This window comes from Gymnoscopelus microlampas, assembly GCF_963454915.1.
Source record: "Gymnoscopelus microlampas genome assembly, chromosome: 19".
Classification (NCBI taxonomy): domain Eukaryota; kingdom Metazoa; phylum Chordata; class Actinopteri; order Myctophiformes; family Myctophidae; genus Gymnoscopelus; species Gymnoscopelus microlampas.
In genome coordinates this window covers 26,195,172-26,218,117 of record NC_139956.1, presented here as the reverse complement: position 1 = coordinate 26,218,117, position 22,946 = coordinate 26,195,172, and the positions used below count along the sequence as shown (strand labels likewise).

The window sequence follows — 22,946 nt, the reverse complement described above, 5'->3', positions numbered from 1 at the left end:
CAATGCTCAAACCATCATATATATTTAACAGTGACACCGACGTAGCAGGGGACATTGCATTAACACAATTTCACAAAGGAATCCTCCCTTCCCCTGTTTGGTAACAATCACCATGGTGATAGGTAGACAAAACGTCAAAGCAGATCTCATCTCTGTACTAAATCTCTGTTCAAGATTGGGGTTTACCTCAAACAGGAACATAAAACATGCAATTGGTGCACACAATCTGTCTTTATTTTCCTTTTTGGAACACTGAATGTAAATGATAGTAAATAGTACAGTACAAAACAAAAAGTTATGTTTTTAAAGTGTACACAAAGTGTACAAAGAGTGATTATGTCAAACATTAATGGGAGGCTGAAAGTAATTGATGAAAGATAATGAATGTAACAAGTATATTAATGTGAATATTAATTTGAAGCTGCAATTTTGGCTGCAGCAGTCATCACCATGGTTCTCAATCTGTCAAAAAATGGAAAGAAAAAAGAACATCCAGTTTGTTAATTCTGTAACCTCATCATGTATAGTCTTACGCTAACTAGTACAGTATAGCTTATACAAGGCTTGTGTCACCTTCAAATTTGTTCAAAAGCAAAACATTTAATTGTAGTTTGTGGTTGCCCATTTCGTCATCGAGCAATTGGTCAATGTTTTCAGTTTGTTGAAATTCGTTTTGGGACCAAACTCTTCAATTCAATAGCTACAGTATGATGATTCTACATAACTAAAAATAAATGGCATGTCTTTGGCATGTAATCATAGGGGAACCTATACTGTAGTGTGTGTATAAAAAGCAGCATCACCTCCTGCCAGAGTCATACTATGTATACTGTATGTTATGATTTGCCTTGTGTTACTGCATATTACACTGGGTTATGTATTGGGGCAGAGGTGCACATAACCCTGTTACAGCAAGTGTTGCTTAGGGGGAAGCACCACAAGTTCTGTCTGTGCTTTCATGTCACATACTGTAGGCCAATGATTCTCATAATGGGGTCAGGGGACACCCAGGTCCTTGAGGGAGTTCCAGGGGGTCCCCTCCTGCAAGACCCGCAAGACAACCAAGCGAACCTGGGGTGACTGACAGGGCCTTCTCGGCGGCCACCCCCTCACTGTGGAACTCACTTCCAGCTCACATCAGAGCTGTCCCCACCCTCACCAGTTTAACCACTTTAACCATATTTTATTCTTTGTCTATTCAAAAATAGCCGATCTACAAGCTCACAACGCGTTGAGAAATTGTAGAATAGAATGGCTGTTTTAGAAAAGGTTTAGACAAATCATGAAAAATGTTGAACAATTTGGAATAATTTTGGAACTTTTTAACAAAACAAATCTTCTATGTCGTCTACAAAACCAACATGGATTGTCATAATATTGTACAGTTGTGTAGACGTGTAGTTCTGCAATAGGCAGACACACAGCACACGTAGAGGAGGATCCATGAACTTTAACTCACCGCCACCCTCACAGATGAAGTTGAGTGTGTCACTGGTGTTCACGTTGAGCCAACCATAGGGACATCCTTTCTCCATCGCTGCACTCGTCCCACAACTTTCCATCGGGGCCGGGGGCTCATTGCCCCAGGGCCCGTCTTGGCAGCTGTAGGACACGCCACTGAGCCAGTACCAGAAGTCCAGAGTGCAGGTGTAGTGCAGGCCCAGCCACACATGGGGAGTGGTTGCCCTCTGGGCTTTCTTCTGCACACATCTCAGCATGTCCTCATCGTTGATGGAGACCAGCTCATAGTGGTGTTCCCTGCAGTAGTTGACTGCCTCTGCCCAGGTCTTGTTTTCTTTGACCAAGACTAATGGTGGACAGTCAACTATAGAAGACAGAAGGACACACACACACACACACGGGCACGCACGCACGCACGCACACACACACACGCACGCACACACACACACACACACACACACACACACACACACACACACACACACACACACACACACACACTACTGTCAATACTTATTTATGTTGAAAATATTATACATTTGTTGTTGAGTGGTCATACGACAGACTATCAATTAAGCCTTAATGAGTGAATACTTTTTTTTTATGGCATTAAAGCATAGTTAGTTTGCAGGTGCATATTAGAAGACGCAAATTAGAGCAGAACAATAGAAATGTAATTCACAATGTAATGTTGCTGGAACCTACCAGTTTTATTCTGGCACAGAAATGGTCTCGGATTCATATTACAATCGTTGTCATTCCACTCTCCATTGAATCCATCGTTGAATCTGGCTTCTACACATTTCTCTTTTACATTATTCCCCTCATTATTCCCCCACTTTTTAAAATGGAAATCACTCCCATCAGACCAGATCCAGTTCAGACTATCATTCCTTTGTAAACCTATCCAGATCCATGACAAACCCAGTTCATTGTATTTATCAGATGTTAACATCCTAATAATATCTTCGTTTTCTTCCTCATCTTCAACTGTGGCCAAGTCGTCAAACATTTCTCTGCAGTAGCACTGGGCATCAGTCCAGTTCTTTTTCTCATTAACAAGATGGTACTCACGAATTCTGTCTTTACACAGTGCACCACTGATACCTGTTTTCAACAAGCAAGATAGACAAACAAGCAAAAAGTTTACAGTCCAGTTGTGGATATTATTCTTATTTTCATCTAACATAACGCAGCCCTGTGAAATAACAGTCGGCTAATAATATTCATACATACAATAATAATGATAATATGAAATAATAATATTAACAACAACAACAACAACTAGAAAAAGTGCTCCTCGGAGCACAGGTCTCCGCCAGGTCAGGTAGGTTATTGTGGCCTCCTGGTGGCGCTATAATAGGCCAATGTGAAAAGGGTGGCATTTCTTCCTCGGCCTAGTGGGAATGTGCATGCGAAATGTCATGGAAATCGTACATTGCGCTCATGATTTGAGGCATTTTGTTCAAACGGACCTATCCTGCAAACTTTGGAAGCCAATATTAGCCAATCAGGATGGAATATGAAATATCGGACACTTCCATCTTGATCACATGACGAGATACTGTGTAACAATTTGCGTGATGTTTGGACAAAATCGTTGGGAGTAATATCAGAAAATGTGTTTAGCACAAATCGGCCTCCTGGTGGCGCTATAACAGGCCCGTGTGAGAAATTTGGGGCAGAGGTTCTGAATTGGGATCCAGGGAGTGTATGTGCACAGTTTCACAGTGACCGGGCCAACAGTGCCGGAGATTAGCTGTTCACAGACAGATGGATACACGGACACACGGACACACGGACGGACGGACAAGATGAAAAACATACTCTCTCGCCATGCCTTTCGGCCTGGCGGAGACAATAACAACAATGCAACCCTGTCTGATATGAATGTACAAAATGTTGTCACAATATAAATGGTTGCCCGATAACCAAACGAAGATACTGACCTGAGACCAGCAGGAGTAGGCCAACAAGGTATTTCATTGCTGTTGAATTCACATACAATGAATAGAGAAGGCATTTTTACTGATGACTATTTTGCACTTATTTGATTTCTTTTGCTGTCTTTTCCTTCTGTCCAATTCTTTACCGAGTGATTGAACTGTTACGTTTACTGTGTTTTTATAATCAAAAATAACAGAGAGGCTCAATTCACAGGCTTGTATACCACATCAAATGTGAACGCAAAAACGATACATCAAACCAAATTAAAATAAATTAATATACTCACTCAATATACTCAATATACTATGTAAATAAACTAAATAAACAAGGTGTTTCATTGCTGTTGAATTCACATACAATAAATATTTTTTTTCTGACAAGACATTTTTTTGCAGGTGTTTTTGTTGCTGTGTTTTCCTGATGTCCAATAATGCTTTACTATATAGTATTGAACTGTTACATTTACTATACTGTGTTCATAATCACAATTAAAGGTACGGTAAGTGATTTACTTTGGTTAAAATAAGTGTTAAATTAGTCCTTGGGCCAAACCCCAAAATCTCACATATCGCTACCACCTGGGATGGCAAATTCTAGTTGGGATTTTTTTATTCCTATACATCCCTAGATATTATTTTTGTATGATAGACATTCCTGAGGCCCAGCTAAATTGGGGTTATCAGCTGCTAAAGTTACCACCCCCCATTGAAAAATGGCATTTTAGACACATGTGCATATCTTGGTATTGGCTCACGTTCAGGGCATATTACAATGTTTTATATTTTATGTTTGGTATCATTTTTAAGGGGACACTTTGAGCTTTCATTCGAGCCCTTTGGTGACTATGTATGATAAGTACAGTGGTCACTGGAGCTCTTCAAACCTTTAATAACCTTTTTTTTCTCACAATTTCTGCCTAAACCATATATTTTCTTTTAGTTCTGTGGCATCAAGAAACATCAGAGACACAAAACACAACAACTGGAATACTGACATGACCCTAAGGATTCAGGAAATGTATAATTTACCCATAGTATTTCATTCTGGGGTGGTAATTTTCAGCCTTATCTTAAACAAGCACTTTTTATGAGAAATAGACCGGTCAATAGGCATATAAGAAAGAGTACCACTAAACCTCCCTAAACATTGATACAAAAGGGTTTTCAATTGATTCTGGTACCTTTAGGCATGCTTGAGAACATCCCAAATATCCAGGAAAATATACTTAGCAGAAAGGCATAATTTTCAAGATGCCATCCAAGATGGTCATGCAGTTCTGGGCAAGAACCATGCAGTGTTTTGCATTCAGTACAAATATGTAATTTCTGCCTATTGTAAAAAGGAGACCACTTCTAGGAGAGGAGACTGCATCTATAGCTGTATGAGACCACTGTACTGTATCTAGAAACCACTGTACTGTTTCTAGACCACCACACTGTATCTATTGCTATCTGAGACCACTTTACTGTATCTAGAGACCACTGTATTGTGTATATATACCACTGTACTGCATATATAGACCATTGTACTGCATCTAAAGACCACTGTACTGCATCTATAGACTAGCTACTGTATCTATAGACTGCTGTACTGTATCGATAGACCACTGTAGTGCATCTGTATACCATGTAGTGCATCTGTAGACCCCTGTCGTGATCTGTAGACCCCTCTAGTGTGTCTGTAGACTACTGTCGTGATCTGTAGACATCTCTGGACACTGATACTGCATCTGTAGACCCCTCTACTGCATCTGTAGACCCCTCTAGTGCATCTGTAGACTACTCTAGTGCATCTGTAGACCACTGTAGTGCATCTGTAGACCACTCTAGTGCATCTGTAGACCACTCTAGTGCATCTGTAGACCACTCTACTGCATCTGTAGACCACTCTAGTGCATCTGTAGACCCCTATACTGCATCTTTAGACCCCTATACTGCATCTGTAGACCCCTATACTGCATCTGTAGACCACTCTACTGCATCTGTAGACCCCTCTAGTGCATCTGTAGACCACTCTAGTGCATCTGTAGACCCCTCTAGTGCATCTGTAGACCACTCTAGTGCATCTGTAGACCACTCTAGTGCATCTATAGACCACTCTACTGCATCTGTAGACCACTCTAGTGCATCTGTAGACCCCTATACTGCATCTTTAGACCCCTATACTGCATCTGTAGACCCCTATACTGCATCTGTAGACCACTCTACTGCATCTGTAGACCACTCTAGTGCATCTGTAGACCACTGTAGTGCATCTGTAGACCACTCTACTGCATCTGTAGACCACTCTACTTCATCTGTAGACCCCTCTACTGCATCTGTAGACCACTCTACTGCATCTGTAGACCCCTCTACTGCATCTGTAGACCACTCTACTGCATCTGTAGACCACTGTAGTGCATCTGTAGACCACTCTACTGCATCTGTAGACCACTCTACTGCATCTGTAGATCACTCTAGTGCATCTGTAGATCACTCTAGTGCATCTGTAGATCACTGTACTGCATACTACTACCAAGCCTTTGTGGCGACATAGTCATGTTAAATGTGCTTTATATATACATGTTTAAAGCTGTGTTGAGTTGAGATGCAGTATAGTGGTCTATAGATACAGTACAGTGGTCAATGTATGTGGTCTATAGATGCAGTACAATGGTCTATACATGCAGTACAGTATTTTATAGATTCAGTACAGTGGGATTGGATGCAGCACAGTGGTCTAGATGCAATACAGTGGTCTCATATATATGCAGTAGTGTACAGTGGTCTCATGTAGCAATAGATGCAGTACAGTGGTATATATACAATACAGTGGTCTCTAGATACAGTAAAGTGGTCTCATATAGCAATAGATACAGTGCGGTGGTATATATACAATATATATATACAATACAGTGGTCTCTAGATACATTAAAGTGGTCTCATATCGCAATAGATACAGTGTGGTGGTCTAGATACAGTACAGTGGTTTCTAGATACAGTGCAGTGGTCTCATACAGCTATAGATGCAGTCTCCTCTCCTAGAAGTGGTCTCCTTTTTACAATAGGCAGAAATTACATATTTGTACTGCATGCAAAACACTGCATGGTTCTTGCCCAGAACTGCATGAGATAGGCATACATTTGGCATGTCTGTACAGGAGAGGCTTGTAGGTATCCATGTAACTCATTTTCATTCACATATATTGAGTTGACAGCTCAAGGGACCATTTGGAAAATGGTGATGGTCGTTTTTCCCTCGCCAAAATGTTGTCTTAACTTTGAATCATTAGGTATTTAGCCCCCTTCCCGACAAGGTAGCATGACAAGGTTGGTCCCATTGGAAACCTGAGGTTGTCTGGAATCAAATGGTATCTCTATCTTTGGGCTACGTCTAAATTTGAGTGTTCCACAGTCTCCGAAAGACAGTCTCGCCGGCGTTCCAGCCAGCCATCCCGCAGGTCTCATAGGGTTAATAAAACATTGAAAAAAACACACTTGGGACCACTTTTTTTCTTGGGATCATCAAAATCCCAATATTAGAGGTCCTATGGATGCCAAAAATCAAAACTAGAAAAAAGAATAAGCAGTCGCGCGTGGACCCCTCCTAGGGCCTCTACTACTTCAGCTTTGATTCCTGAAAAAACTGCTCCACCACCAAATAGGCCACACCCACTTCATCAACTACTTTAATTGGACACAGGTTTGTTTAATTTATAAAAAAAGGAGCAGTGTGATGTCCAAAAAGTGTGTTATATAACTTTTAATATGTTGTTGGCTATGAATGAAAATCCGCCTATAGAGAAAAATAACAACATGTCAAAAAATATAAAAAGCTGCTCCTATGGAAAGTCTATCATATTTTTATTTACTTATATTGGCCCAAAAAACAATTTAGTATAGGTAAGGTTTTGCCAACTTAGTGGTAGCGATATCTCGTCTGGCCCAAGGACTAAATAGCTCTATATTCTGATAGTACTCATTGCTATAGAGTGTTTGTTCAGTAAAAGGAGTCTCTCATGTCTCTCCAGCTCTTTATAACAGAAAATGCATTTTCAGTGCTCTCTCCTGATTGGCTTAAATTGTGTCACCTATACCTGAAAATGTACTATCCATATTCTGTTTACTAAAGAGCTGGAGAGACCCCTGTGACCGAACAAACACTCAATGATTACTATCAGAATATAGTACCTTTTTAACAAAAACACAAAAAAAAAATGATATACCAGAAAATATCACTTACCCTACCTTTAAGTAAATAACAGAAAGGCTCAATTGACAGGCTCGCACTGTATACCACATTAAATAAAAATAATCTGCAGTAGTGTGAATACAAAAAAGATAAATCAAACCAAATAAAGAAAAACAAATTAATATCTACAGATCATTAAATATCTAGCCACACATGGAAATAAAATATCGACCCATGTAAAACTTTGGCAGCTACTCTTAAGTGCTTAAGTGAACATTGGCATGAAAGTGCAAATCACTTTTACCAAAGTGAACTCAATGTAAATCTCAATATGTTTTTTATCAACACAGAAAAAATTTAATTCCATTTGTCCCAAAAGTAATATATCCTATGGCACTTAAGTTGGGATGCATGGCTTCCTGTGATTGAAAACAAAAAAGTTAAAGAAAAAATATAAAATCTATTTTAATAATGTTTTGATAGACTATATGTCATGTTCATTGCCTAGAATCCTTACCTTCCGCCAGAAAGTTAGGTGTCTTATTGTGTTCTGTCTCACTCTGTCTCACACAACCTTATGACGGTTCACCTGTAACCTACAGTACCTGTACACTTCTATCTGTATTAGCATGCACTGAAAGGCAGCATTCATCCCGCTTTTTTTCTCGAGCAACATATTTGCATATGAAAATGTAATCTCTCTGTAACTCCTTTAACTGCACTGCACACAAATAAGTATTAGTATTTCTTGTATGCCATAGCCAAATCAGCACAGAGCCCAGTTGGTCTCAATTCTACTTCCTGGGAACTCAGGCTACTGCAAGTTTTCTGTTCTAACGACTTAAACCCTATAACGGTCAACTTCCTATTGCAGGGCGAACATTCAGCAAAAATAGCAGATCTAAAAGCTCACAACGTGACGCGCTGTGAGCTTGTAGATCGGCTAATTTTGGAAAAGAGATAGGTGTAGAGGGAAATTACTGGACCTATAGACCCCTGGTGGATCCCGGTCAACTAAGTATATATTTTAGGGTTGTTCTGTTCTAAATCATGACTTCTACTCTAACCAACAACAGCACAGTGTCAGAAGTGAGCTGTGTGTTGCTGTTGTCGAATATACTGGAAGGCAGTCTTTTAGTGGCATTAAATTCCTAGGATACAGGAATAGGTTGGGGAGGAGAGCGCCTTCTGTAGTGTGAACCGAGTCTGTGTCACTGTGTATGTGACCTCCTGAATCCCGTCCCAGCCAGGCTAGTGACTGCATTGTGACCTAATGACCTCTCTCTGATCAATGCTCAGTCACTGTGACAAATATCACATACTGTATGAGATACAACACACTCATTTACAGAAAGTGAATGAATGTTTTGATGAGTGAGTCTTGAAGGTGGATTGTAGCTACAGAGACAAGTGGCTTTTACTGATGGCCTTGTAAGAGATTATTTAGGTTTAGGCTTTGTTCCATTAAATAACGTATGTTACATCCAGCTCATGAATGCAATCGAAGAAATACTATAAAAACTAACCACGTAAGAGTAATACATTAATTACATAGCATACGATAAACAAACTTTGGGCGTATTGCACACACTACCCCAAGTCCACTTGCTGTAGTGGATTTTCAAACAGCAGCTTAGTCTATATTATATATTTTATACAGTGTCATACAGTGTCATGCTTTAAATACTGTATTAACATAACTCGGTAGATTGTCATGGACTTCTACAGGTGAGATCTTCATGTCTAATCTGTTGCCAGACTGGAGAGGAGATGAAGGCAGCTTCTTCCAGGTGTTTGCCGTCTTCTTCCCCTCTGCTATCGGTATCCTGTCTGGGGCCAACATCTCTGGGGACCTCAAAGTATGGAAAGCAGCAAGGCTTGAAGAAAGAGATACATGACATTACTGCAATTGCTACTAACTACTACTATCACTAAAAAGTTAAAAGCCATCAAGGTGTGATTTTTTTGGAGTCAAGCTTACTTGTTTTTTGGGCTTTCACTGAACTTAAGAATTGGAACCAACAGTATTCTTTTCATGTTACCCGTCTATTTTGTGTATATCTGTTGGTTTTTGTTTTTTTAGCAATCCATATGTATGAACAGAAATGTATAATATTACCCTGTGCTTCACAATAAAAAGATTTGAAACGAAAATTAAGAAATGAAGAGGCCCATCACCACTAAAAAAATAAAAACAACCATTTTTGCAATACATATTTCAAGTTTCATTTAAAAACTGAACATGTCATTTTATTCCACATATGGGGAATGCAATGACGTGTTATATTATAAGGGGTTATTGATTAACCCTAAAGGTGTTAGTTGATGGCCTACAAGGTTTGTAGGGGTACTGAACTCAACTGTGCTTTATGCAAATACATATTTGAATAACAAAGTAGGGAAATTATACACAAGGATCAACCTGCTTCTGTGTGTGTGTGTGTGTGTGTGTGTGTGTGTGTGTGTGTGTGTGCGTGCGTGCGTGCGTGCGTGCGTGCGTGCGTGTGTGTCTGACCGATCTAATTCAAACTTGGTGTGTATTGCTGGGGACCCGATGGTGTTTGTAGGCTACAAAGTAAGAATTTGGTCGGTCCAGTGGTTGTTGTCAGAACCGAAAATCCAAATATCTCTATCTGATATCTCTAAACTAGATCCAGGCAGGGTAATAGAACAAGGCGTAGCCAACACTCTTTTATCCCCATATTAATCCCCATAGACGTCTTTAATATCGCGTCAAATAAGAACTGTGTTCCAAAAATAAACAAATTATCCCGGCGGTTTGACTCTTATGGATACTAGAAGCTCGCCCCCGCTACGCGGGGGCTCGCGTCTAGCCCGCGGCCACGCCCACGTTGCGCCCGCGGCCACTTGGCAACTCATATAAGTGCCGTAGCGTCATGAGGGTCAGTGAAGACCCTGTAGTGCGGATGATATGTGGCATAGAGGGGCAGATTGTAAATCCCCAGAGGAAACATCCGTGGGCTACCATTGGTTCAGCGATGTGTGCGGTCGCCCTGCGGCCCCTCCTCCTCCACCAATGTGCAGTATTGAGAGCCCTGACGTCACAACAATTGGAGCGATGGGCACTGCACTGTGGTTGGTTAGGGTACACCTAGGGCCCAGGTAGAACCCAGTTAAAGCCTGCATGGGCAAACCCAGTTAGGACCCGCCTTGGTCCCACATAAACATGGCTAGTTGGGGCCCACCTAAGGGCCAGGTAGAAGCTACGTATAGCCTGCATGGGCATCGCAGTTGGGACTGAAGTGGATGCCGCTGACATTGCTGACATGGGGTCCATATGGTTTAGCCCACCTTGAAACCATATGGGAACTACGCTGGCATGCTGGCTGTAATGCAAACGCTGCATCATACCTGCAGTGTGTAGTTGGATGTTGTGTGTGTAGCAGATATACCTGCAGTGTGTAGATCAATGTCCATATGAAAGTCAATGCCCAGCAGTGTTTTTTTTCCCCAGCAGAGTTTCTAGTGTCTCTGTGTCTCTCTGGAAGAGGTTGCACATGAACTCTGCAGCCGCACTGAGGCGCTCCAACACAAACACTCAGCTTACAAAGCCTCTCAACGTGAGGCGTTTCGAGCTTGTAGATCGGCTATTTTCACAATATTTACTTGTGGAACGGAGTCAAACAGAATGGGGGGGTCCCAGATCAAGTACATGTATTTGGGGGGGGGGGGGGCGGCGTGAAAGGGTTGATAAGCACTGCTCTAATCGGAGCGAAATTATCTGAAATTACTACATGACCATAACGCAGCCTAACATGCGTTGCACGGGGCGGTCCTGCCATTACGTTAGTTAATGTAGTTGCTGTGGAGCTACATAGTTCTCCAGAAGACACACACAAACATACACCATCTACAATGGACGAACTGAGCAGCAATATTGACATTCACCACATGAACGTGCATTGTTGACAAAGTGATTGCACAGCCGCTGCAGGCATGACAACCACGTTAGCGTTAGCGACATGGCAGCTATCACAGCGCCCTGTCCGTCGTGCTGCAACTGCCTGTGATGGCTACAGCAGTAACAGCAAGCTGTCTGCGATGCCATTGTCTGGAGACTGCTCTTAGCGTGACACGACCAATGAGAGTGAGCGCTGTAGTTGTTGCTAAGATACGGTGGCGTCTCTGCCCCATAGCTTGTAGATCTCTCACACATGATTGGCGTAGGCTGCGTTGCCAGGTCTGACTTTGTGTGTAAGCAATGGTCGGCTTATTTTTGCGCGCCTTTGGGCTCGTTTGCATTGTGCGCACGGCAGCGCTTGTTTAGCGTACGTCAGCGCGACGTGGCAACGGACGTGGCAACGTGAAAGGTGATTGGCTGGTGAAAAGAAACACCCGGACGTGAATTTTGTGTTGGCGAAGTGATTTGCATAAGTATTGGAGCATAATGCGTTTGATATTAATTGTACATCCTGCAAGTACAGTGATGGGATGCGAAGCAGCTGGTGTCACAGGCAGAATATTGAGGAATTTTGGGGGAAAATGTGGAGTTAGTTGGGCCATGTGTCTGCTTGGCAATTGAGCACATACACTCGTGTACACTCCATGACTGTGGCCGTCAATTATGGTAGCAAGATGAAGCATCAACTGACGGTGAGAAAACGATAATGTTACTTCCGCCGAATTAGTTAAATTTTCGCCAGAAACAGACTGTATCAAATATAAGTGACTGACTATCATAAACGATACAGAACCTCCTCCCTGACAATATCGCAGAGACAGTTTGTTTATTTTTGGACCACAATTCTTAGAGACGATTCTAAGATGACCCAATGTTATTCTCCATAGAGAAATTACTTTACGAACCAAGGGATGAACAAGTGACGTCAGGACTTCTGTACTCTATAAGACAAAAGCTATCCCACGCTCCTCAAATGTCAGACACTGTCATACTGGAACTCTACGATGTCTGCATTATTATACTATGGATTGTATTCTTTAAAGGCTATTTTCAGGCCATGTCTACTTTAGGAGTGACTTATGACACGGAAGGCAGGGTATGTTGATGTAGCCTACAACAGTACTTTGCATAGACAGTAGAATTGTTTGCATACTGTACTGCAAATGGATCTAACACAGAGACATTTAACCACTTAATAATGATAATGATCGTAATAATAAAAATAACAGCAACGCTTTATATAGCTCCTTTCAAGAGACCCAAGGATGCTTTACATTGAGATGGAAGGAACTTAAGAACTTCAGGCTTAAGCCCTATTTTATACTTTGTTGTACGATAGTGCCAGACAGAGAAAACAGCTGATCTACAACCTCTGCAATGCAGTGCAATGTGACACGTTGTCCCGCTTGTACAGTAGATCTGCTATTTTCACTATTAAGGCAGTGTTACCAGATGTTGTGAGAGAAATAAGCAGCCAGTTTTTAAAACATTCTTTACAAATCTGGTACGTACGGGGCTCCATGGCACAAAACATCTTCAGATGGGCTTTAGGGACAAATACAAATTAATTCATAATTCATGGTCCATGACATGAAAATATTTGAGAACCACTGGTTTAAATTTCATTCATTCAAGATTTATTTATTCTCGAAATTACACTGAGTAATTAAACTCATTTGCAGTGTCGTCGAGTAATACAATACAGTGCAAATTCAACAACATCACAGTTTAAAAATACATTACATCTGGGAATTGGAAAAGAAAAAGGCATCCAGTACATGTGAGATATAAAAAGTTACAAAAATAAATCAAGACAGCATTTTTCAGAGTTCTAAAAACAATTACACATTGTGGTGACCTGTTTGGTCACCAGAGTTCTAAAACGACTGAAGGGTACTAGAGTGGTTAATTTCAATGTAGTCTGCAGGTCATTCCATGTGGTAGGACCACAGAAGCTAAAAGCAGATCTACCAAATTCAGAGTTGACCTTGGGCACCTTAAATGTGAGAAAACTACTTGAACGGGTGTGATAGGGTCCAGCGGGGGCCCATTCCAAAAATGATGAGATGTAGCTAGGACAATCTCCAAGTATGGCTTTATATAAGAACAGATGCCAATGCAGTTCTCGTCTCTCTGCCAAGGAGAGCCATCCAACCTTGTAATATAAAATACAATGGTGAGTACCATAACTATCACCTGTGATGAATCTGGTCATTGTGGTTGTTTTTGTCATTTTAGCATTAATAACTGTATCTATGTACTCACTATATGGTCTTGATGTAGTCATCCAGGCTCTCAGGAGAACATTCTCTCCAGTTGGTCTTAAAGCCCAGAACCAGAGTGTTGGGCCTCAGCTTTCCAAGACCAGAAGCCTAGAATAAATAACAAATGACAGAATAATGGACATTACACACATCATCAGACACAAGGAATCTAAAAACACAAAACATAGAGCACAGATATCATGCATCATGACCCCTCTTCTTACTGGGCTAATACCTGAAGCAAATGTCGAGCTCCGCTCCTGAGACAGTCGCTAGCGAAGGGTGTGTAAAACGAGCGTACCTTCCTCTTGTTTAGGACAGAATCTGTCCTTCCTGATCCTAAACGAGGGGAGGGGGAGCAGAGACATATCAATCAACAGAGATTTCTTCATGCAGTAATATTTCTACAGACTTTTTCCTAGGATGGCATTCAGAAAAGAGGGCTCATTTTGGTTCACTTGATGTCCTGTTTTGGTTCACTCAAAGTCCTGCAAACTGTATGTGCAAGGTTTAACAACAAACCAGGTGCCCACGTTGAGTAGCAAATGAGCATGCATGTCGACAAGCGCACCGCCGAGTAGGCAAGCTATAGTGGATGGAGTTGGTTATCACAAAACGAGCGCTCCCTTCCCCATCTCAGCCATTCACAGGGTGTCTGAGCTCAAGTGCCTGGCTGTCTGCATACCATCCAAGGAAAAACAATATGGTACAGTGACTTTAATGGTTCTACTAAATAATTAAGTAATTCTATATAGACTTGGACATATCCATCTATCTTCCAATTAATAAACAACACAACACACAAGAAACAACCATCTTGTAAATATGGGCGCTTCTATGAGTGCGTACCAGCGGCAAAACAACCATACATCTGCTTGCATTGCATTTGATTGGTCCACCACCATCTTTGAACAATATTTCGCCTTTTTGGATTTCTTTATGTTTTTGAAGAGAGACAGACTATCACACACCTGCCCGTGAGTATGTGTCCACAGATCATCAGGCTTAAGTTCTTGGTGAAGGAGCCAACACAATCCACCAGGGCTGGGCGTTGGTTCGGGGGCCAAGTTAAAACCAGGCACTGGGGTCTGGAAGGAGTATAAGGATAATTCCTTTTAACAGGTCGTTCATGAAAGTCCTTGCGGTCTTGTTTCCAATGAGAACCTGTGAGCATGTAGGGGTTAAGAGTCTTGCTCGGGGACAAATTTCATTTCATTGACACATATGCTGGCCTGGCCTGGAATCGAACCTGGGGCAATTAGGGCCTCTGGCTCCCTAGGCGGGCTCACTAACCACTCAGCTATGGCCAACCCAAAGTGTCCACATAGCAATAGAGAAATAAGTCGATAACCTCTGTAAGAATGGGATGCACAGCAATTTAAGGATTGTAGAAACTGGTAGTTTGTATGAAAAAACTGTCAGTATCAGTCAGAAGCATCAACAGAATATGACAGTTCTAGGTGCCAAAGTGGCATAGTTGTTTTTCAAGGTGTAAATAATTATAGAAACTCTGAACGTTCTGACCTTTGTGTGTGAAATTACTGATACTATCTGCAGAGTCACTGCCCATCTTTCGCCGCAGGCTGAAAACCCACCTCTTCAGGAAACACTACCCTTCCTCTTTGCCTGGCCTACTTGTTGTTAACTAGTTGTACGAACTCTTGTTTTAGTTTTGTATTGTTTTACTGGATCTTGTTTAGTCGATACACTTATTTGTCTGAGCTCGTGCTCATTTGATTTTGCTATTTTGTCTCATCTGTTTAAGAAAGTAGGTAGCTGATATATTGCACTTTTACCTTAGTGCTAGGTATACTCTTGGTTGCTTGTTTTTTGCAGGAAATGCACTTAAGACTTCTGGTGATTGGTAGTTTTCGTTCCCTACCTATGTTGAATACACTTATTGTAAGTCGCTTTGGATAAAAGCGTCTGCTAAATGACTGTAATGTAATGTAATGTATCTGGGGAAAAAAACATCTATGTCTCTTTATGTGTTTGACCCCACAGAGGTGAACTGGGGTACGTCAGTCCAGGCGGGTACATACAACATGGCTCTGTCGTATTCTGTCTCACTCTCAGGGGTGGAGGATCACGTCAAGAACTTCAGGTGAAGGATCACAAGAAACTAGTGGTGATGAAGTCACAACTTCAGCACCACCTAACGGAATATCAGCATGTCAGCTGAAAATACAGCCAACACACACTACCCTCCAATACAACTGAAATATACTGTATTTGCCATTTAAATTAACATGATTTGCCTTTGGAGTTAATATACTGCTCCAAAAATAAAGGGAACACTTTGATCCCTTAATTCTTTTGAGTTTTTTTCATGAACTGTGTACATACTGCTAACGAAAAAACTCAAAAGAATTAAGGGATCAAAGTGTTCCCTTTATTTTTTTGAGCAGTGTATTTTAGACTACTAGACTAAATACTGAGACTATAGGGTTATATTCTCTATTCATTTGTGGACAGAATTTTGGATTGATAGACACATTTCTGCCTATGAAAGTAAACAATCAACAGTTAAGTGATTCTCACACATGCAACATGGTTTGAGTTTTTCAAACTGGATAGTTGCTTTAGACAAAGATGGACATTGCAATTGCTTATGCTTAGGTATTGTGTGCAGGGATATCCTTGGCTTAAAAGGCACAGTACAAGGATCAGACTCTGCCATAATTGTTTATGAAAGATAAAAGAAAATGTGTCACAATAAAGGCACTCATTGGGAAGATAAACATCTGAAAAGCAGGCTAATATTGCACTGCATTTGAATGTTGAAATGTTCACATTTGCATGGCTGTAAAATGACACTGTTTATGCACAGTGCACATTATATAGGACAGGTCTACATCGCCAGTTCTAGTAGGACCGAGGACAGAGGGAGAATCACATACCGTAGAGCAGTGAGTTGTTGTTTATATAATTTAATGACATTACAATATATGGCACTCATGATCAATACACTGTATTTATTACTATATATGTTTTATATATATATATATATATATATATATATATATATATATATATATATATATATATATATATATATATATATATATATATATATATGACAATTGACAAAAACGTAACTGTTTTGCAGACTGCCTCCTCTTTGGTTTAGAGTTGAACAATCTACTTGGGAAGTTATTGTCTATAATAGCATACAGTATGTACATAGGGTTTTGGAAACAAGTTCTACAGTTGTATCTACTTGAGTAGTTATAGTTATCTATAACAGGTATGTATGTACAGTGTACCGTTACCGTTAATCATTCATCTATAACAGGTATATGTACAGTATAGTGTTAGTTATTGCTATCTACAACAAGTATGTACAGTATTGTGTTAATTATGTATCTATAACAGGTATGTATGTATATTATAGCTGTTGTTATGTATCTACACTGTATAACAGGTATGTACAGTTGAGTATAGTGTTAATTATGTATCTATAACAGGTATGTACAATATTTGACATTGGTATTGCTATCTATATACAGTAAAAGGTATGAGACGTTTATGTTCATTATTCATCTACAGTTAATGGCTAGTGTTTGCCATCTATAACAGATAGTATGTACAGTATAGTGTTAGTTATTGCTGTCTATAACAGATACAGTGTACATTTGGAAAGGAGATGTTTTTTGAGGATGTGTTGTGTACAGTACAGTATAACACACTTGTGAAAACACATTTTGAAAGATGCATTACTTCCCCTTAAAAATGATAACATAATAATGACACTTATTAATGACGTTTAACATTAATTACTGTTTAATGTCTATCTTCAGCACACACCTGTCCAGCCCTGCTTAAAAACACGCATGTATATGTGTCTTTATGTGTACGTGTGTGTACATGTGTACGTGTGTGTGCGTGCGTGCATGCGTGTGTGTCCACGCGCCCGTGCAGTATATGCGTACGTGAGAAGGGGTGATTACTTTTAATTAACACTTCTTTCTTACACAGAACATTTCCACAAGTCATTGCTGCATACTGGTGTCCGTATATACAGTATATTCAGAGTTTCATTTGACACAGCCAATATGCATCGGTGTCTATTTCTTATCATTCTGATGGGTAAGTGTCTTACCATACAATTCTTATCTGTTCTATTCTATTGTGTGCCAAAACAAACAAAAGGAATAAACACCCTGTCACATAATAGGGTTAGGATTTTAACGATTCCGGTTCCTTAACGATTCCCTCTTACTAACGGTCTGATTCCTTAACGGTTCCCTTGAACGATTCCTATAGGGGGTTCCAAATGAAACCTTACATGTCTGTAACTATGAGAGTGTACAAATGGAACCAAACGGACCCTTATGGGTCCGTTTGGTTCCATTTATACACTCTCAGAGTTATGGTGGTCCTTGAAAATACCACTGGTATTGTTATTGTATAGCAGACATGAAGTCCACATACCAGCTCTGACAGTGTGATAAAAAACGGTTCCAGAAACGGTTCCAAATATTGGATCCGGTTCCGGATCCCAACCCTACTCACATACACATCTCTCTCTCTCTCTCTCTCTCTCTCTCTCTCTCTGCCTATGGTCCTCTCTTTCCAGGGCAGTGTAACTCCTCCACATGTCAACCACGTGTATACGATTTTGTTGATCAGAGAAAGAACTGGTCTGACGCCCAGAGCTACTGCAGAGAGAGAGCTGGCACCGACCTGGCCACCATAAACGACATGGAGGATGTGAAGCTGTTGCTTCTTCTGTTTGTAGACAGTGTTGATAATGGACACGCCTGGATTGGGCTGGAGAAGAGAGAAAAACGTCTGTGGCACTGGCCAATGCTTAATGGTACTTTATTGAATGAAACTGAGGCACAATGGAGCAATGGTGAACCAAACAATTTTGGTGGAAATGAAAATTGCGTGGTGATGAAAGACGGCACCTGGGTCGATGTCAGTTGCAATGCTAATTATTTTTTCATCTGCCAAACCCAAACTGGTAAGAGTAATACATCAGGGCAGGGGGAGCAAGGGGAAGAGAGAAAAATCGATCAATAAAAAAAACAATATATCTACAAATGTACACATAGTAGTCCATACGGTATCTATCCGGTGCGGTTCAAATCTGTTCTCCACTGTCATGACACCATAAGATAAAGAACTCTGTATCTCATCTGAACTGGGTAACAAATGTACAAATGTGAAAGCCAATACTTTGTTTCATTCAAAACCAGCAAATTTGATCCTAAATAGCTTCATCAATATGAATGATTTGGGTACAGATCATTAGTCTACAAGCTATTGCTAGTAAGAATTCTTATCATACAAGTTACACAGGCTGGCTGCACATGAAACAGTAAAACTATTTTATTCTTCACCACACAGGATTCGTTCTTATTGAGCAGGAAAGAAATTGGACATTTGCTCAGAACCACTGCAAAAAAAAAACCAAAGGCCTCCTGGCCAGTCCAAAAAATGAAGCAGAGAACGAAGAAATTAGAACAACGTTAAAGGATAAGCTTGAAGGGCTACCAGGTGGAGCTACAATCGGTCTCACTGTCTTCAGTGACCCATGGGAGTGGTCTGATGGCAGTAATACTTCATTCAAACACTGGCAGACAAAATTCAAGGAACATTCAGGACAGAAAAGAATCTGTGCTGTGACAAATTTGACCGATGAGGGCAAATGGAACACTAGGAACTGCAGTGAGAAGCTACCATTCTTCTGCTACAGTGGTGAGTTTACACAACAAAAATAACATAAAGTTATTCATCAGATTTTTCATAGTACTGTAACAGTCCCAAATGAGCAGTGGTGGACAGTAAAGTATATTTACTTGAGTACTGTACTGAAGTAGAAGAAGAGAAAAAAGTACGCTACATCATGAATTATGTCCACTTAAGCCCTATGCATGTGTGTGTGTGTGTGTGTGTGTGTGTGTGTGTGTGTGTGTGTGTGTGTGTGCGTGCGTGCGTGCGTGCGTGCGTGCGTGCGTGCGTGCGTGTGTGTCCATGCGTGTGTGCGCACGCCTGTGTGTGTAGAGCTACACGGCTGTCTTGATGGCTGGCTGCAGTTCAATGGTAGTTGCTTTCGCCACTTTGCTGATAAACAGAACTGGTCTGATGCTGAACAACACTGCCAGGATCTCAACGCTCACCTGGTCAGCATCAACTCACAGGAGGAACAGAATTTGGTCGAACTTTTGTGGAAAAAATGTAAGTACACCTGTGTGTGTGTGTGTGTGTGTGTGTGTTTGTGTGTGTGTGTGTGTGTGTGTGTGTGTGTGTGTGTGCCTGCCTGCCTGCCTGGCTGCCTGCCTGCCTGCCTGCCTGCCTGCGCGTGCGTGCGTGTGTGCGTGCGTGCGTGTCTCACCTGTCTCACCTGTAAAATACTTTACGGTGTTAAATACATTTAAGATTATTTTTAAAAGTTTATTTACTGTAAATGCAGCAGAGGTTTCAAGGCAGGTTATTCCAAAGAGTCAATGATCTAAAAATAAAAGATCTCCCTAAAGCGTTGGTTTTTGGACCAGGTAATTCAAGCTGCCCATTACTGGAACATCTAGTGTATATGTAATGATCATGCATAGTATTACTATAAACAATCTGTTTATGTATAAAAACAGGAGTTTTACTGTTTTACTGTAAGTGTATTAAAAGCCAACCTATTATCAATTTTTAAGCCAAGAGAGGCAGGCATGTACGGCTCACATTAGACCTTTTAGAGCAGCCCAGTACCAATTTATCTGTCATAATCACTGAGACATATGCTAAACATCTGCTGTGTGCGTGCGGGTGTTCATGCATGCGTGTGTGTGTGTGTGTGTGTGTGTGTGTGTGTGTGTGTGTGTGTGTGTGTGTGTGTGTGTGTGTGTGTGTGTGTGTGTGTGTGTGTGTGCGTGCGTGCGTGCGTGCGTGCGTGCGTGTGTGTGCTAGCCAATGATCCGACCTATCAGTGGATAGGACTGAATGACAATGATGAAGAGAGCCAGTTCAACTGGACAGATGGAAGCTCTCTGGTGAGTTATTATGGCCTTGCAGTTGTCTCCATGACTTCATAAAGTTTCAGGACAGGGCTTCCTGTGTTGTGCTATTGTGACAGGATCATGACCTTCATGTCATCTTCTTTCTCTCTCTTTCTCTCTTGGTTTCTATCACACTCTAGGGCTGCGCAATATATCGAAAATGCAACTGTAACACACTTTGTGTTTCTTTATCTCTGTTTCCTGCATGATCTCAACTGAAACATACAGTATATGCAACAAAAAAACACAAAAAAGCCCATACAGTAGGCTAATTCTAGGGGCAGGGGGTAAAGTTCCTACGAATCACCATGTTAACTGGGGTTCGTTCCAACTAACACAATTGCCGTGTTTGCGGATGGGAAGCCAGGTGGGGAGGGTGTTCTATGACGCTGCACTAGCGACAGGTCACAGGTTGGTCAGGGCGCCTGTTAAGCAGAGCGTGGAACTGGGAGTGAAATGTGTACCTCTGCATGCGTGAAAAGAAGTGGCTGGTGACTGCATGTGTATCAGAGGAGGACACATGATTGTCTACTGTTTTATAAAAATATGTTATGACCAACTACAGGGGTCAGCAGTGACAAGGGACTATATACACATGGGGGGAACTGGTAATTAGCATTGGGAAAAAAAACAACAACAACATACATTCTTAAAACATTTATGTTGTCTTGAGGTCTATAACAACTGGGAAGCCAATCAGCCGCAGCAGGGGCCTAATGATGAGAACTGTGTGATGATCGCGGCGAGTGGCGAGTGGCATGACGAGGGCTGCGACAAAACTCTACCCTTCACCTGCAAGAGCAGACCTGGTAGGCGGCAAGATGGATACGCACATGTACATGAGAAGCAAACGTTTTTTCAACACAGTAGAATCCTCAGTGTTGATTTAACTCCCAAGAGATTACAAGTGGAACCAAATGGACTCTTACAGGTCCATTTGGTTCATGTCATTCAAAAGTCACATTTTTGGGATTTGGCTGCACAACATTGTTGCAACAATAACAACAACAACAACAACAACAACAACAACAACAACAACAACAACAACAACAACAACAACAACAACAACAACACAATTATGGAATAACAACAGAAGAAAGTAGATAAAAAAAAAAGCTAGATTATAAAGCACTTTGAAGTGTAAGGAGATGTGGGCATGTGTCCTATTCGCTATATACTATAGCCTTCTATAAATTCCACAAATATCTGCATGCGTGCTAGCCATGGTTCACATGACGCTTATGACAGTCATGTTTCAGGGCTACATGCGTGTGTGTATCTTCCCTTTGCATATCTCGAGAACCGTCCGATTGATTGACTTCAAACGGGGCACATGCATTACGGAGGGAGTTCGGTGCCCGGCATGAAGTCTGTCGGATAGGCAGTTGTGCGTTGTGAACCGCTGATCTGAGCGATATATACCATATAGAGCGTGCCAACGCGTCGTCACCACGGGGGGCGTTGGCATTGGGCGTGGCATTGGGCAATGTTAAGTCAACCTGGTTTTTACCCCTCAAAGATGTCCGCTGCTACCAAAAGGCACTTGTTGACGCCCCTTTCAGGAATTGGCACGCTCTATATGGGCATAGGGACACATTCATCAATTATGAGACCTTTTTTTTTACCTAGAGGCATATACACAAAATGGGACCAAAACACATTTAATAGCTAAATTGTGTACATCTTGTTGTCTTTCCCTGCAGATAACCTGATCCTAATCAAAAAGAATATGACCTGGTTCAATGCCATGAATTACTGCAGAGAGGAGCATCATGACCTTGTCTCCGTCCACAATGCTAACGAACAGGACTGGGTCCGGCAACGAGCCAAGATGGCCGGCACCCCCTACGTGTGGCTGGGCATGCACTACTCCTGCCCTCTGGACTTCTGGTTCTGGCTCAGCAACCAGGACTCCTGCTACCGAAACTGGGCCCCGGGGAATGGGACGGGGTCGTGTGGGATGGCTACAGCTGTGGAGCGTGGGGGGAACCAGTCCTGGGTCAGCCTGCATCACGACGAGAAACTCAATTTCATCTGTGTGAGAAAGTAGTTATATACAGTAAATGATTCATTGTTGTGCTGTGGGAATGTTGGGTATAAACCCACAGTCACAAGAGCTTTGAGGGATGGATGTCAGAGGGTATGATTTTATATATTTATTTTCTGTTTGCTTTTGTTTTGACATGT

General features: G+C 41.3%; 2 protein-coding genes across 3 annotated transcripts; one reads left to right on the top strand and one right to left on the bottom strand.

Annotated features, from left to right (window-relative positions):
* Positions 1 to 220: 220 nt before the first annotated feature.
* Positions 221 to 8,152, bottom strand: LOC311035131 (macrophage mannose receptor 1-like). Its single transcript, XM_084043213.1, has 5 exons — positions 8,096 to 8,152; positions 3,411 to 3,449; positions 2,167 to 2,568; positions 1,460 to 1,825; positions 221 to 462 (listed from the first exon to the last, which is right to left on the bottom strand). The coding sequence occupies exons 2-5, from the start codon at positions 3,445 to 3,447 to the stop codon at positions 458 to 460; spliced, it is 810 nt and encodes a 269-aa protein (XP_083899339.1). The 5' UTR covers positions 3,448 to 3,449; positions 8,096 to 8,152; the 3' UTR covers positions 221 to 457.
* An 8,495-nt stretch (positions 8,153 to 16,647) lies between these two features.
* Positions 16,648 to 22,938, top strand: LOC311034750 (macrophage mannose receptor 1-like). 2 transcript variants are annotated; one of them, XM_084042726.1, is made up of 8 exons: positions 16,648 to 16,673; positions 17,743 to 17,853; positions 18,344 to 18,733; positions 19,120 to 19,470; positions 19,777 to 19,962; positions 20,671 to 20,753; positions 21,433 to 21,568; positions 22,463 to 22,938. In XM_084042726.1, the coding sequence occupies exons 2-8, from the start codon at positions 17,820 to 17,822 to the stop codon at positions 22,807 to 22,809; spliced, it is 1,527 nt and encodes a 508-aa protein (XP_083898852.1). In that variant the 5' UTR covers positions 16,648 to 16,673; positions 17,743 to 17,819; the 3' UTR covers positions 22,810 to 22,938. The 2 variants fall into 2 exon arrangements, with proteins under 2 accessions (XP_083898852.1, XP_083898853.1); XM_084042727.1 differs by lacking the exon at positions 16,648 to 16,673 and adding an exon at positions 16,979 to 17,011.
* The last annotated feature ends 8 nt before the right edge of the window (positions 22,939 to 22,946 follow it).

Coding starts and splice junctions, on each gene's coding strand:
- LOC311035131 (XM_084043213.1), bottom strand. CDS start 3,447: ATGAAATACCTTGTTGGCCTACTCCTGCTGGTCTCAG. Junction 2,569..3,410: donor CCTACTCCTGCTGGTCTCAG/GTCAGTATCTTC, acceptor TGTTGAAAACAG/GTATCAGTGGTGCACTGTGT. Junction 1,826..2,166: donor TCTGTGCCAGAATAAAACTG/GTAGGTTCCAGC, acceptor TGTCTTCTATAG/TTGACTGTCCACCATTAGTC.
- LOC311034750 (XM_084042726.1), top strand. CDS start 17,820: ATGCATCGGTGTCTATTTCTTATCATTCTGATGG. Junction 17,854..18,343: donor ATTTCTTATCATTCTGATGG/GTAAGTGTCTTA, acceptor CTCTCTTTCCAG/GGCAGTGTAACTCCTCCACA. Junction 21,569..22,462: donor CACCTGCAAGAGCAGACCTG/GTAGGCGGCAAG, acceptor CTTTCCCTGCAG/ATAACCTGATCCTAATCAAA.